We start from the raw sequence: 14,255 nt of genomic DNA, 5'->3' as shown, positions 1-14,255 counted from the left end.
GTGCAAAAAATCACTTTTCCATGTTTTAATCATGATGGCATTATGAAAGTATTAAAGGTTGCCAGTTGTAGCAAATGTCCGTAAAATTGGCCACTCCTCTGCCTCCCACCAGCCCAACGAAAATAAACGCACTTTTGCCACAATTTACTCTATATTTGGAGTTACTCTGGTGTCCGTGTTGTAACGTTAAGGGAGGAGGGAGGCGAGGACGCAGAGTGAAGAAGTGAAGCGCGTTCAACGCCTGAATCTATCGGACATTTATCCGAGATGGAGACTTTATCCAAACTCGCCTTCAGTTTATGGATTTATTGTTTATTTCAAACAGATGTTGTACTAGGTACGTTCTCTGTTTTTCCCTTTATTGGATATGTGTCAACATTTCTGGTTTCATATTCTTTCTTTTCACTAGGCTATATAAAACATTTGACATGTATTCATTCATGTGCATTATGTTGTAATCTGATCATCTAATATGTAAAAAATCTTTACTTTGATCAGGGGAGTGTGATTGTAAAATCCTTTGTGTACGTTATAGCTTATGTTGACCTTTAATTACAATGCATTACATAATGAAACTGGAGATCAGATTCTGTATACAATTTATTTTTCCTTAGGCTCCAACATCTGTACTTCTCGAGGGGCCAGTACATGTCAGCAGTGTCTGGCTGTTCATCCTACCTGTGCCTGGTGTTTTGAAGAGGTGTGGTGCTTTACAGTGTTTAATGTAGTTTACTTTAGTTTTCGTAGGTGATATTGCTGAGTGAAATTGAAGTGCTCTTGGATAAGAATCAAGTGGTTGACCTTTGGTAGAAGTATATGTGATAATGTTTAGATCATTGTTTTATGAGTATTAAAAAAGGGCTTCATGTGATCAAATTTTTCAAAGTTTGTTTTGTCTTCTTTAGATCAAAACGCAATTTTACAACTTTTGTTGTTTACGGAATTAAATAAAACCACTTTAAGAGCAGACTATGGTCTGACCAAGCAATACCACCATTTGGAGTGTGACTGACATTTTAATTAAATATTGTATATAAACAGTTGAAATTGTTTCCATTTCCAACGCTGTGTGCAAATGTTCAATCATGCACTTTAAATGTCATTTGTCTTCAGTTTTATGATGTTGAGGAAGTAAATGAAAAGTGTTTCCTTAAGATAAGTTTTAAATTTTGCCCCCCCCCAAACACATCTGTTGTCTGATGGAGCCAGACCCACCATTGAGGCAGGAACTAATGTTTGTTAAAGGATAGTTCAGCAAAAAGAATCATTCTGTGATCATTTATTTAACCTTGTGGCATTCAAAACCTGTATTAAACTCTTTTTTTGGTGTTCAACACAAAAAAAGATATTTTGAGAAATGTCTTAGTGGTTTTGTTTCTGTACAATGAAATTCGGTGGGGGATAATGTTGTTTGCTTACCAACGTTCTTCAAAATATCTTCTTTTGTGTTTTGCAAAAGGTTTGAAATAAGAGTGTTTAAGTGATCAAATTATTTACATTTCTGTGTAAACTATCCCTTTAAGTGCCTTTTACAAAAACTGTACTGCCTATATCGGGTGCCCAAACAGGGATTTGGACATGATGTCTCTGGATCCTCCCGGTGTGACCTAAAGAAGAATCTTATAGAAGCAGGATGCAGTAAAAGAGGCCTGGAGTATCCCACCAGCAAAACGTCTGTAACAGAGGACAAGCCTCTTAGTGACAAGGCATCTGGATCCACCACCGACGTCACACAAATCAAACCACAGCGCATGTACATCACTCTTAGACCTGGTGAGTTCGGGTTCAGATGTGACTTGTGTTTTTTTTTTGCATTTTCTGAGTAGGATTTAACAAGGTAAAATGTGATAAATTTGCATGCATGATCCTTGGTTCCTGCAGATGATTCTCAAGTCTTCAAACTTAAAGTCCGGCAAGTTGAGGATTACCCTGTGGATCTGTATTATCTGATGGACCTGTCCTACTCCATGAACGATGACTTGTCTCAGTTGCGGAAACTGGGACGGGGCCTGGCTGAAGAGATGAGTAAAACCACCAGTAATCTGCGAATGGGCTTCGGGGCTTTTGTGGATAAACCGGTGTCTCCGTACATGTACATCTCTCCTCAGGAGGCTGTGTTAAATCCCTGCTATTCGTGAGTGATGACCAACACATATATTTACACGCTGAACACAAACTCAAATTACAGATGACGGGTGGTAATTACGTTATGTAAGTGGGCGGTGTTGTGGCAGACAGAATCTGATGTTAAATATTTTGACACACCTCTGGTTGAACTGTCTCTGTGTGGCATCCTTTATGCTGAGATACACACAAAATAAGCGGTTTTGTAAAACACCTCATTCAATGTTGTGACTCATTTGCCCCAGCAAAGGTTTAATGACCAACACTCGTCACTAGATTTGGCATTATGGTTTCACAGTAACCGGAGTTTTTAGCAACCTGCTTATTTTCTTTGCAGTCATTCACACTAAAATTATATTCTTAACTTGTATCTTTGTAATAAAATAGTTTGTGTTTTGTCTTGATTTTTTTACCTCCTAATGCGGAAAACGAACAATTAGAGTGTATTAGGATACGGTATAATAAAGCTATATCAGTTGTCTGTAGTGAGGTTTATATAGACCGCTTCATCGGACGTGTGCCTGTACGCCCAGTTAACTTCCGGTTTGTGTTTGGCAGCCTTTAGCTTGTGTCTAATAATACAACTATTTATATTTAATTTAATTTAATTTATATTAATATTAATATTAATATTAATTTATATTATAATTCTATTGTATAATAATTGTATAATTTTGGAATGGGTCCTGTAGTTTGGTCGCATTTAAACAAACCAGATGGTACATTGACATTGGTATCGAAGTCTAAATTCAAAATATTGGAGAGACTAGTTTAGCTAAGTTACGGTTCTTCTTGCTTGTCTTTCTAACATCCGTATGGTATCTCACTATGGGAACGCCTCAGGTGTGACCGATTGCACCACATCTGTTGCACCGACAGACCAATTGCAACGGCGACTAAGGTAGCTGCTCGATTTGTTCTGGTTTTCCTGCTAAGATTTGGGACAGGAGACTAAGAGTCGCGATAGCAAAAAACAAGGACCCATGCTTTTCTGTAACTCAGCCCAGAGAGGAGACGGTTAAACAGTCGCATATTAATATATATATTGTGGATGTGGAATCCCCCGTTCTCCTCCCTCTCTTTGGCGATGCCCTCGCGGGTAAAGCGGGGGAAGAGGACGATGAAGATGAGGAGTTATCCCCACATCTTTTAGACGAGGATGAGGAGGAAGAGGATGTTGCATCCTCCTACGAAATTAATCTTGTCCACCCAGCAGCCAAAGTGGAGATCCCCCGTCTGCCACCTCTGCTGAATTAGATTTCAGCAAGTTGGCCAAGAGGCAGTGAGGGACCTCTATGATGGCATGAGATTGCCATCACCCCTTGTGCCGGTTGGTCAGTTCATTCTGGCAGTCCTGGCATGCAGGGCGGAGATGAAGAGACATTGGGATAAGCCTTTTTCCACCGCCTGCCCATTAAATGCTTTGCGTGACTTTATACACAAGATACGGGGGAAAGGTGTTAGCCGACCCCGCTCCGGTAGAGTTCTCGGTTGGCTACCACCTGCTTCCAGGTCGCAGAGCAGCACTTTCATCGGCAGCCGCAACGCTCCCTGGTAAGACAGAACGATTTTCAGCGTCTTGCTTCCAGAAATTGTACAAGTCATCTGCTTTGGATGTCATAGCCCTGAATGTTACAGCTCTTTGACAGCATACCAGGCTGAATTATTCAAAGAGATGGGTCGCCAGCTCGACACAGGATCCCCAAACACTGTCGATCCCAAAGCACTGTTTGTGTCCACTGTCGCGAAAATGTGCCAACAGTGAGATTGGAGGAAAAAAGAAGGAGAAGATTCCTGTCTGCCCAGAAAACCTCCAGCCAGGACATATCAGCATGCCCGCTGAAACTGGTTCAAATAGCTTACGTTACGAACTCAGAGTAGATCTCAAGGACGCTTCTTTCCATATAGACATATTCAAGTACACAGAACATTTCTCAGGTTTGCTTATCTGGACGATCTCCTTATCTGTGCGCAATCACAGCAACAGGCAGAAAGGGACACGGAGACCCTGGTGTTACATATGTTAAAGGGGTCAAATGACATGGCTATGTTTTAGATGTAATCAATGTGTATACACGATTTAAGGTTCAAAAACGCTGTATTTTCCACATATGTTTGTATCTCCTCTTTGCCCACCCTCTCTGAAACGTGCAGTTTTTTTACAAAGCTCATCGCTCTGAAAAGCGAGGTGTGCAACGATTGGCCAGTTTATCAGTACGTAGGGATTGGTCGCATACTGGTCGCGTGTGACGGAAATGTAACGCCTCTAACCATATTTGGAACGTCAGGTTCAAAAGCAATTGTAATGGCAGGTACGCGCACCTTACTTTCGTATACATTTGGGCGGTCTTATTCAAACTATACCACGAACTGATGTAGATTTGTGGGGGTGTGGTTACAAGAGGCGTTTCAGGAAGGTCTGGGTGAGACTTCGCTTTTAGATAGAATGCATCTTTTTTGCAATTTTATGTGTCTAATACATGCATGAGCGACTTATAAAACACCAAAGACAAAGGAAAACACGTGTTCTTGACCCCTTTAAATCTGAGGTTGAATTTTTTTTGAGTAGTTATAATTCAATACAATCAATATACAATAAATATGAATATAAATGGATATTAATATAAATATAAATTATTCTATTATTTGCCACTAGCCAGACCGATAAGCAAACACAAGACAGGCACGTGCATCCAATGAAACTGTCTATACAAGGTCATTTTGCTTCTCAAGTAAATATTTATTGATTTTCATGAATACAAGAATGTTTAGATATTCATACTTGAAAACAAAATACAAATTAAAATAAAAAGTTAAACATTTTCTTCGTGCTGTAAGAAGTTCATTATGACAAAAAATCTACAATCATTAAATTCTCATATTCATTATAGGATCCCATACAAGTGTCAGCCTCAGTTTGGCTACAGACATGTTCTCTCTCTGACGGAGGAGGTGAGCCGCTTTACAGAGGAGGTGAAGAAACAGAAAGTGTCTCGCAACAGAGATGCTCCAGAGGGAGGCTTTGATGCCATCATACAGGCAGCTGTGTGCAAGGTTAGAGACTTTAAACAAGCTACATAGAGAGACAGAGAGCACGTGCTTTACTGACTAAAACCAGCAAACTTCACGCTTTAATAAACAACTTTTAAATAGGTTGTTTTGGCCTTCTTGTAATGTGAGCACTCTTTTTGTCTTCATTTGTTCTTCCAGGAAAAAATTGGTTGGAGGCCGGGTGCATCCCACCTACTGGTTTTCACCACAGATGCCAAGACACACGTGGCGCTGGACGGACGCCTGGCAGGCATTGTGCGACCCAATGATGGCCAATGCCATGTGGGCACAGACAACGTGTACAACATGTCGACAACTATGGTACTTATAATGTTCAGTGTCTTTACGTTTGGTATGTACAGTATATTATTGGATAATACCTTACTTGTGAAATTCAACAGGACTACCCCTCCCTGGCTTTAATCACAGAGAAAATGTCTGAAAACAACATAAATCTCATTTTCGCTGTGACCACCCATGTAGAATCACTATATAAGGTAAAATTCCAGACTATTTCTTCTTATATTATTTTGAGGTTCACATTAAATGATTTTGGCCTGATATTTCTCTTCTCATTACTGTTCTCTCTCTTTTGTTCTGTTACTCTATATCTCATGTAGAACTACAGTGAACTAATTCCTGGCACTGCAGTGGGGATTCTGTCTGAAGATTCGCACAATGTCATCCAGTTAATACAGGACGCATACGCTGTGAGGCCCCTTTTACTTAAAGTGATAGTTCACCCAAAAATGACAATTTTATCATCATTTCCTCTCCCTCTTGTCAGTTCAAACCCGTATCACTTGCATTCCTCCGTAAAACACAAAAGAAGCCGTTTCGAAGAAAGTCGGTAACCGAGCAGCAACCCATTCACTTCTATTGAATGACTACAATACAGACGCAAGTGAATGGGTGCCTTTTAACATCATTCTTCAAAATATATTTTGTGTTGTGTGGAAAGACAAGATTTGAAATGACAAGAGTTTGAGTAAATGATGACATCATTTTCATTTTTGGGTGAACAGTCACTCTAAGGGTTTTCTTTAGATCAAGAGCTACTTTAAAACAATTCTCTCATCCATATTTCTTCACTATGCAGGTCAAGCTTTGTGTTGTCACTGATCTGTTTGTTTGTATACAACAGAAACTGCGCTCTAAGGTTGAGCTGGAGCTCTTGAATGTCCCTGAAGAGCTCAGTCTGACATTTAATGCCACGTGTCTCAACGGAGAGGTCATCCCAGGACTGAAATCTTGCTCTGGACTCAAAAGAGGAGATACAGTCAGTATCATCTCCCTCTCTTTTTCTTTTCACATCCCTTTTCAAACTTCATTTTTATTGCTGTCTTATAAAATTCCTTGTATTGCTTAACCAGAGTATTTATTCCATTCCTCCCCTCTCTTGTCACTCCCTCTTTTCCGTTCGAATATTTGTTCTACAAAAGGAGGAGGATGAAGAGGAAATGCTCTTTCTAATGTGTAATCATCTTCCACCCTTGATAAATGAATTGCATTAAAATGTGCTGCTTCACTTCCTTCCTAACGAATAGTTAACTAAACACACACACATACAGTACATGACAAATAGGCGTAATGTCCCGTTACTCATTTTGCTGAGTGTGTCTAGGGATAAGATTTGCCTGTTTCCTGTTCTCTGCTGTACTTCTCTGACTCAATCTACCCTGCGCTTTGTTCAGACTGTCTGTCAATCACGTATTGTCTGCCCAGTCACGTATCACTGTATGCTGAGCAGACTGCACACCATAACTGTCAACACTGGAATGATAAGACATAGTTTTTTTAATTTTAAATAAAACATAGTTTTGTTGAATTTTGAATGATCTGTCCCATCTCTCCAGGTCTCATTTACAGTAGAGGCTAGGGCCAGGGGCTGCCCCAAACAGAAACGCAAGACCTTCACCATCAAGCCTGTGGGCTTCAAAGACACCCTGCAGATCACAGTCAACATCGAGTGCGAGTGTAAATGTCAAGCGAAGGCCGAGCCTGACAGTCCCGTCTGTCACCACGGCAACGGCACCTACGAGTGTGGGATATGCCTGTGTAACCCAGGACGACTGGGCCCCAGGTGTGAGTGTGCAGAGGGGGACTACAGCCCCACTAAGCAGGACGCCTGCAGCGGTCCGGACAGGGTGATCTGCAGCGGCCGGGGTGACTGCGTGTGCGGGCAGTGTGTTTGCTACAATAATGATTTCGGCAAGGTGTGGGGAAAAAGATGCGAGTGTGATGATTTCAGCTGCCTGCGGTATAAAGGAGAGCTCTGCTCAGGTAAGATCAAAATTATTCTGCACATAAAGTGTGTGTAATATGAGTTTGAGCTTAAAATGTAAATGTGCTAGGGTTAGTTAAAAACGTCATGCCAAAGGGATAGCTGAGCTGTATATTACAGATTCTGTTATACTTTATTCACCCTCATGTTGTTCAATATCTATATACAAATCTTTCTACTGTGGGACTACTATTTTGAGAAATGTCTCTGTTGTTTGTGCCCATATTATGGAAGTCAATGGGGGCCATTGTTGTTTGGTTACCAATGTTCTTCAAAATATATTTTTGTGTGTGTTCTGCAAGAAAGATAGTCATACAGGTTTGACATGACATAAGGATGAGTAAATATTAAATCATTCAATTTTTGTGTGAAGTATCCCTTTAAGTAAGCAATGGTAGAAAGTATATACTGTAAGAATACAGAATGTATCTTGTGTTTTGTAAAGCCTCTTTTTACAAGTTAGATTCTCTGCCTCACCTCACCTCGAAAGAATTACCTACAATAACACTTAAAGGTCTCTTGCTCCTCTTATAAATAAACATGCTCTGGGGAACTTGGCAGGGCATACTATGTGTTGACCTGTTTGAATCCTGAGTGTTTGTTCTAAAAATGAGGTGCTGATGTTCCATTGGAATGGCTACAAAGTTTATGTAAAATGGCTATTTTGCACAACTGCTATTGTGCATCTCATGAAATGTCCAGGGTTGGTTGGTTAAACAGAACCAGATTTTTTTGCCTTTATTCAGAAAGGTTTCATAATGTATCCTTCAAGTTTAATACAATTGCTGTGGCTAGGTTATGTGTAACAAACTTCAACATGCATTAAAACAGATTTAAACGTGTTTCTTAAGGCTTCAATAGAATATTCCCAAAAGTCCAGTGTTATCCAGAAAATACTTTTCTGCATTGTCATACACTGATGATGTCGCTGAACTAAGAATAGCCAGTGTTCTGGATTCTATTGTTTGTCTGTGAAGAATAATTACATGCCAAATTATATTTTTGGTTTTGCATTTGGTTAGCCATTGTCTTCAGTAGTTCCTTTTTTTCTCCAAAGTCACAAACCCTCATCACCACACTCATGCAAAGCAATAAAATGTAATTTTCGCCCAAAAATACATGCACACTATCACACGTGTTTAAACGGTACACATGTAAACCACACACATAACGGGGCCTCAACCTTCCCCCATAGCAAAATATAGTCATGCAAGGAAAGCAAAGTAAATGAAGCTTATCAAAGCTGTTCTTAAATCTGTCACATTCTTGACAGTACACGGCACCATATGCCCTTTTTTAGAAATGAAAAATGAAAAGTTTTTAGACAACAGTTAAGCGCAATTCACTTTGTCATTCATACTAAGCACAGTATTTGGGAAAGATCCACGTATGCATGTCTGGAATGTGTAACTCCTTACAATATTATGGGCTCACGTTCAAACTAACCTCACTGAAAGTTAAACATAATAAAAGATTATTTTTCAAAACATTTTACACATCTGTCTATCTGAGCTTTGTTCAGTCATTTGTTAATAGTGCTCTGGTCATCTGGTCACTTGTATCCATCTCTGTGTAATTTTTTCCGGTTATTGCTCATTCCAGGTCATGGAACATGTTCCTGTGGGTTTTGCCAGTGTGATCCGGATTGGAAGGGGGAAAACTGTAACTGTTCTACTCGCACAGACACCTGTATGTCCAGTTTAGGGCTGCTGTGCAGTGGCCGTGGCCAGTGTGTTTGTGGAAGCTGTGAGTGCACTCAGCCTGGGGCCTACGGCTCCACCTGCGACAAATGCCCAACTTGTCCTGATGCCTGCACCATTAAGAAGTGAGTGGTTTACTTCTATAAAAAGAAAACATTAGATATTGGAATTAAATAAGGGCTACATTTAAAAAAAATTAAGATGGTACCACATTCTTACTAATTCTGCAATGTGTTAAATTATCAAAAATGTTCATGGGAAGTTGACAAATTACCAGTACCATGTGTCCTATGGTGTGATAACAATTTTTTTGAAAACAAACAGTTAATAATATGTAATGTTATATTCTGAACATTTATAATATTAAATATAATATCATAAAATCAATTTATCTTCATTGTTTTTTTTAATATGTTTGCTTTCACAAAAAAGGACAAACGTGCGGTTTATTTGTCAACTACCCTCTTGCAGTGAAACGTTAAAATTCATGTCATTAACAATATATGTTGCGCTTATCGTTCTGAAAGCATTACAGAAAGATTGGTTTAAAACTACTATTCTTACATTGTTAGTGGGATATTTAAAACAATAATAAATAACATTTCATAACTTAATGGGAATGTTATCAAAACATTGTTAGAATATATTTTTGTTAGCTGGGATGATGTATATGATGTGTATGCATATTTTGGTATGTAAAGGACACATTGTTTAGAATACAGCATCCCATAATGCAACACATTTGAGCTGGCCTTCTAGATCTTGAATAGGAAATAATATCAACTGATTTCTCTTTTATGATTATTATTATGATTACACTATATTAAGACATAATAAGATTAAAACATTTTTTTTCAAGCTGATAATTCATTAATTATCTTAGAACTAGAGGAGGTCATGCGACTACAATGATGCATGTTTTTGTTGACATTGCATTTTATTTCAGTCATTTTTTTTTTGTACTCTAGGGATTGTGTCGAGTGTAAACACTTTAAAAGAGGCAAACTATTCGACGATGAGACATGCGGTCGAATCTGCAGAGATGAAATCACACTGGTGGATGATCTAAGTACTGTTATCACATTTGCTTTGTCATTCATCAAAACAAATCCGATTGTAATGTAATTCACAATAATAAATTGCTTTATATACCAATCATGAAAGCAATCTACCTCGATATTCTAACCCTCTTTGCGACCATATGTTACCTTGCAGTCTTTCATGATAAGAATGCAGTCAATTGCACCTATAAGGATGAAGACGATTGCGTGCAAAGGTTTCAGTACTATGAAGACAACAGCGGCAAATCTATCTTGTTTCTAGTCAAAGAACCAGGTAACTCCATGCCAATGCTTTTCATTTCAGAGATGTATTGAGAAAATTGCATTATTCAGGACTTTACAGGTATATGTGTTCTGTGTGGGTATTTAAGCTGTAAATACAGAAGCCTGCTGTCAGGAGTCTGCTGTTGTACTTTAATGGACCCATATGTGAAACATGGGCTCTATTAGCTACCTAGAAAGTAACACATCTCCAGAACCCAGGGAGCACCCGTCTTGTAAAAGCAGCAATAAACAACATCCAAGCTACTAAAGAACATGCTGACACAATGCAATCCATACCGACTAGTCAAACAGGAAGTGAAAGCCAGAAAATAATATACAACATACGGTAGTTTAATACATATAAAAACAACATACAATTCGGAGGCTTGTGGGCAGTGCTGCGTCATGTGGCACTTCGGCCGACCCGAGTTCAAGTCCCCGCTCGAGGTCCTTTCCCAACCCCACCCCCATCTCTCTCCCAATTTGCTTTCTGTCATCTCTCCCACTGAATAAGACAAAGAGGCCACAAAATTGTGTTAAAAAACGTACAAAAAATATTCTAATATGGCAAATAATGCATTTTATAATGTCACGTTTTGTTACGTTGATTTTCATCTTCCAATTACTTCTTTTAAACCCATATATTTGTTTTGTGTTCAACGTGTTTTTTTTCACAATAACGTTTTTGAATGATCTTTTTTCGGGGATTCATTTCAATTATTAAATTCATTTTTATCGATAAGCTCTGGTTTTAAAGTCATCTCTCACGATCCCTTTTTCAGACTGTCCTAAAGGTCCTGATATTTTGGTGGTGCTCCTGTCGGTAGCAGGTGCCATCTTATTCTTGGGTCTGGCCGCCCTGCTCATCTGGAAACTGCTCATCACCATCCACGATCGCCGTGAATTTGCAAGGTTCGAGGAGGAACGGGCGCGTGCCAAATGGGAAACGGTTAGTTAGCTAAAAACACTCGAGATTTGTCCCATGAATGTACATTTGGTACATGAGGTACATGTGTTCGTAAGAAAACATGCATGTACTCCTACACAAATGCTTTTAATTGTAAATAGCTCAAATTACTGTGGCTTAGTGAAGTATAGATGTTGGCACAAGGATTTTATTGTTGCTGCGGCATGCTGGTTTTCCCTACTGAAGCAAGGAAACGCCTCCGTGCCTTTGGGCAAGTTTTGCTTTAAATTAGGCAATGCTAATTAGGCTTTCCTGGTGAGGTCTCGAGACACGGCATCTCCAGCCACATGTGAACTGTCTGATGCCTACTGTTCACTACCCACTAAACCTTTTATCTTAGTAATGTGTGTAATTTGACTCTTGCTTTGAGAAGGATTGAGGATAGAAAGGCATTTAGAATGTTTTTGCGAAAAAGCTTAACCGTTTTTGTATTTTTCAACACGTAGGGCCACAACCCACTCTACAAAGGGGCCACGTCAACATTTACCAACATTACATATCGAGGCAAGGACTGACTACAGTGACCGACATGAACTTCACAGGGTTGACAGATAATATCTGTGTGTAAACCATCTTCTAACCATGTTGTGATCATGCAAGAGCAAGAACAGAAAAGTGTTGTACATTTTATAGCTGTAAATATGTACAGTCAAAATAACAAGGTAAGGCCACGTTCACACTTAACTTCTTTTTTGACAGGACGTATTTGGTTACAAATAGCAGCTGAACGTCATGACTTCAGAGGCGACGTCTGTACAGGAAGGCAGCCAAGAAACACATAGGCAGCGTAACGGAAGTCTATTTAAAACTAAACAGAGAGCGTCTCTGCAATAACTTCACATATGTAAAAACTACATTTTAAACTTAAACTTGTACAAAACTATGCTCCAACGGGCGTTTCGGCCACCATTTAATTTTTCGAGCTCGAGCCTTCTCGACCAATCACGTTCCTCATATCTTGTTACGGAAGCGACAGGTCTCTGGTTAGCTGTGAAAAAGCTTGATGTAGGGCGTCTTTTTTAGAAAAGTTTAACTTTTTTCAACCTCGGAAGACGCTCTGAGCTGCAGAAAAAGCCACTGGCGTTTAAAAAATCGCTCAGGACGTTTTTTGAAAAAAGAGTTTACTCCATAGGATTATAATGTAAAACAGATGCTAGCAGCTTCAAAAAAGAAGTCAAGTCTGAACATGGCCTTATTCGGTCAGACTTATACTATCTCTTCATAAAAGTCTTAGATTTGTTTGTCACTGGATAAAGCATAATCTTTAGACTAATGTCAAGTCGTATTTTTGTCAGCACAGTGCCTGAGAGATTAGCTGCTCATTTCAGCAGCACACGCCAAACTATTTCCTCTCTCTTTCCACTTGCAGCGGGCTGTGACAGATATGAATGCGAACAGCCTGAGCAATTGTTGCAACTACTGATGGGTTGTGTTAACACTGTATCCCTCATTATGAGAATGACATGTTCTTATTTAAAGCTGTGGGTATAGCTTTATTAATATTCCGAAATTACACCATCCTTGATCATTCACGCTTTACGTTGGCTACTGATTTTGGATGTGTATGCCTTGTTCCTAAATCTAAGATCCAAAAGTCCTGTATAGTCCTGTATACATATGTTTTGTTGTACTGTAAGTATTGTCTGTTGCATTAAATGTTCAATAAAAATAACCTGATGAAACGTAATTCATAAACTGATAGAATGACAAAAGCCATTCTCAAATCAATTGCAAGAAGGTAACAGTGCCCCCTAATGGGAATTAAATGAACTTCTGGATTCAATATTTTTGCACTGTTAGAACATTGAACTTGAACATAGAAGTGTAATATAATTCATTTAATTATTTTTATTTTATTGTTGGCGAGTGGGGTTAATAGGGGATTAATAAAGGACATTGATAAAAAGTTTGTTTTTTCTATATCTCTTTCTTGAGTGTAATGACCGACACATATCTGACTTGATATCTGAATTTATCTAACCTGTTTACATCTGAAAATAATTATATATTATAAAAGTGGTTTACATATAATGACAAAACTCAAAACAGAGTTAGTGTTTCAACATATAATGAATTACGACGACATCTGGTGGAGTGATATTGCCACTACTGCTTTAGAGTTTTTTTATTCTGTATTGTCCAAAATGCTTTATTGCCGAAGGCACGAGGTAATTTGATAGGCAAATAATAATCTCAAATATACAGTCTAAAATTAGATTATTATAGAAGAAATTATGACAACTATCTAATTCTGATTTATTTGATTTGATTTATCTTTAAAAACACCAGCATATGTACAACGAAATAATTAACAATAAGCCTACGACGATAATGTAAATAAATCAATTACAATTATAATAAATTATAATATCTAATATCTAAATATTTAGTTGTATACTTTGGAAGTCTTCCAGTTACTTTTGCTGTCTTTGAATCAAAATGATAATAGACATGCGATTTAAAATGTGCATTAAAGATATTTGTGTAGTTCTACTGTATGTACAGTTGAAAGAAAAAGTATGTGAACCCTTTGGGCTTACTTGGATTTCTTCATAAATTGGTCATAAAATGTGTTCTGATCTTCATCTAAGTCACAACAATAGAGAAACGCAGTCTGCTTAAACTAATACCGCACAAACATTATACGTTTTCATGTTTTTATTGAACAATTAAAAATTCATAGTGCAGGGTGGAAAAAGTATGTGAAACCCTAGGCTAATGACTTCTCCAAGAGCTAATTGGAGCCAGGAGTCAGCCAACCTGGGGTCCAATCAATGTGATGAGATTGGATGTGTTGATTAAAG

The 14,255-nt window shown here is 38.5% G+C and overlaps 1 protein-coding gene across 1 annotated transcript; it reads left to right on the top strand.

The window, feature by feature from the left end:
• The first annotated feature begins 154 nt into the window (after positions 1-154).
• Positions 155-13,357, top strand: itgb3b (integrin beta 3b). The gene is made up of 15 exons (XM_056771631.1): positions 155-337; positions 615-700; positions 1,569-1,773; positions 1,882-2,134; positions 5,016-5,178; positions 5,335-5,496; positions 5,577-5,672; positions 5,796-5,885; positions 6,320-6,454; positions 7,032-7,458; positions 9,062-9,284; positions 10,128-10,228; positions 10,375-10,494; positions 11,267-11,433; positions 11,898-13,357. The coding sequence occupies exons 1-15, from the start codon at positions 268-270 to the stop codon at positions 11,964-11,966; spliced, it is 2,367 nt and encodes a 788-aa protein (XP_056627609.1). The 5' UTR covers positions 155-267; the 3' UTR covers positions 11,967-13,357.
• The last annotated feature ends 898 nt before the right edge of the window (positions 13,358-14,255 follow it).

This window comes from Triplophysa dalaica, chromosome 17 (genome assembly GCF_015846415.1).
Source record: "Triplophysa dalaica isolate WHDGS20190420 chromosome 17, ASM1584641v1, whole genome shotgun sequence".
In the NCBI taxonomy this organism is placed as follows: Eukaryota; Metazoa; Chordata; class Actinopteri; order Cypriniformes; family Nemacheilidae; genus Triplophysa; species Triplophysa dalaica.
Note: the sequence above shows the minus strand (reverse complement) of the source record. Positions and strands in the feature narration are given on the sequence as shown.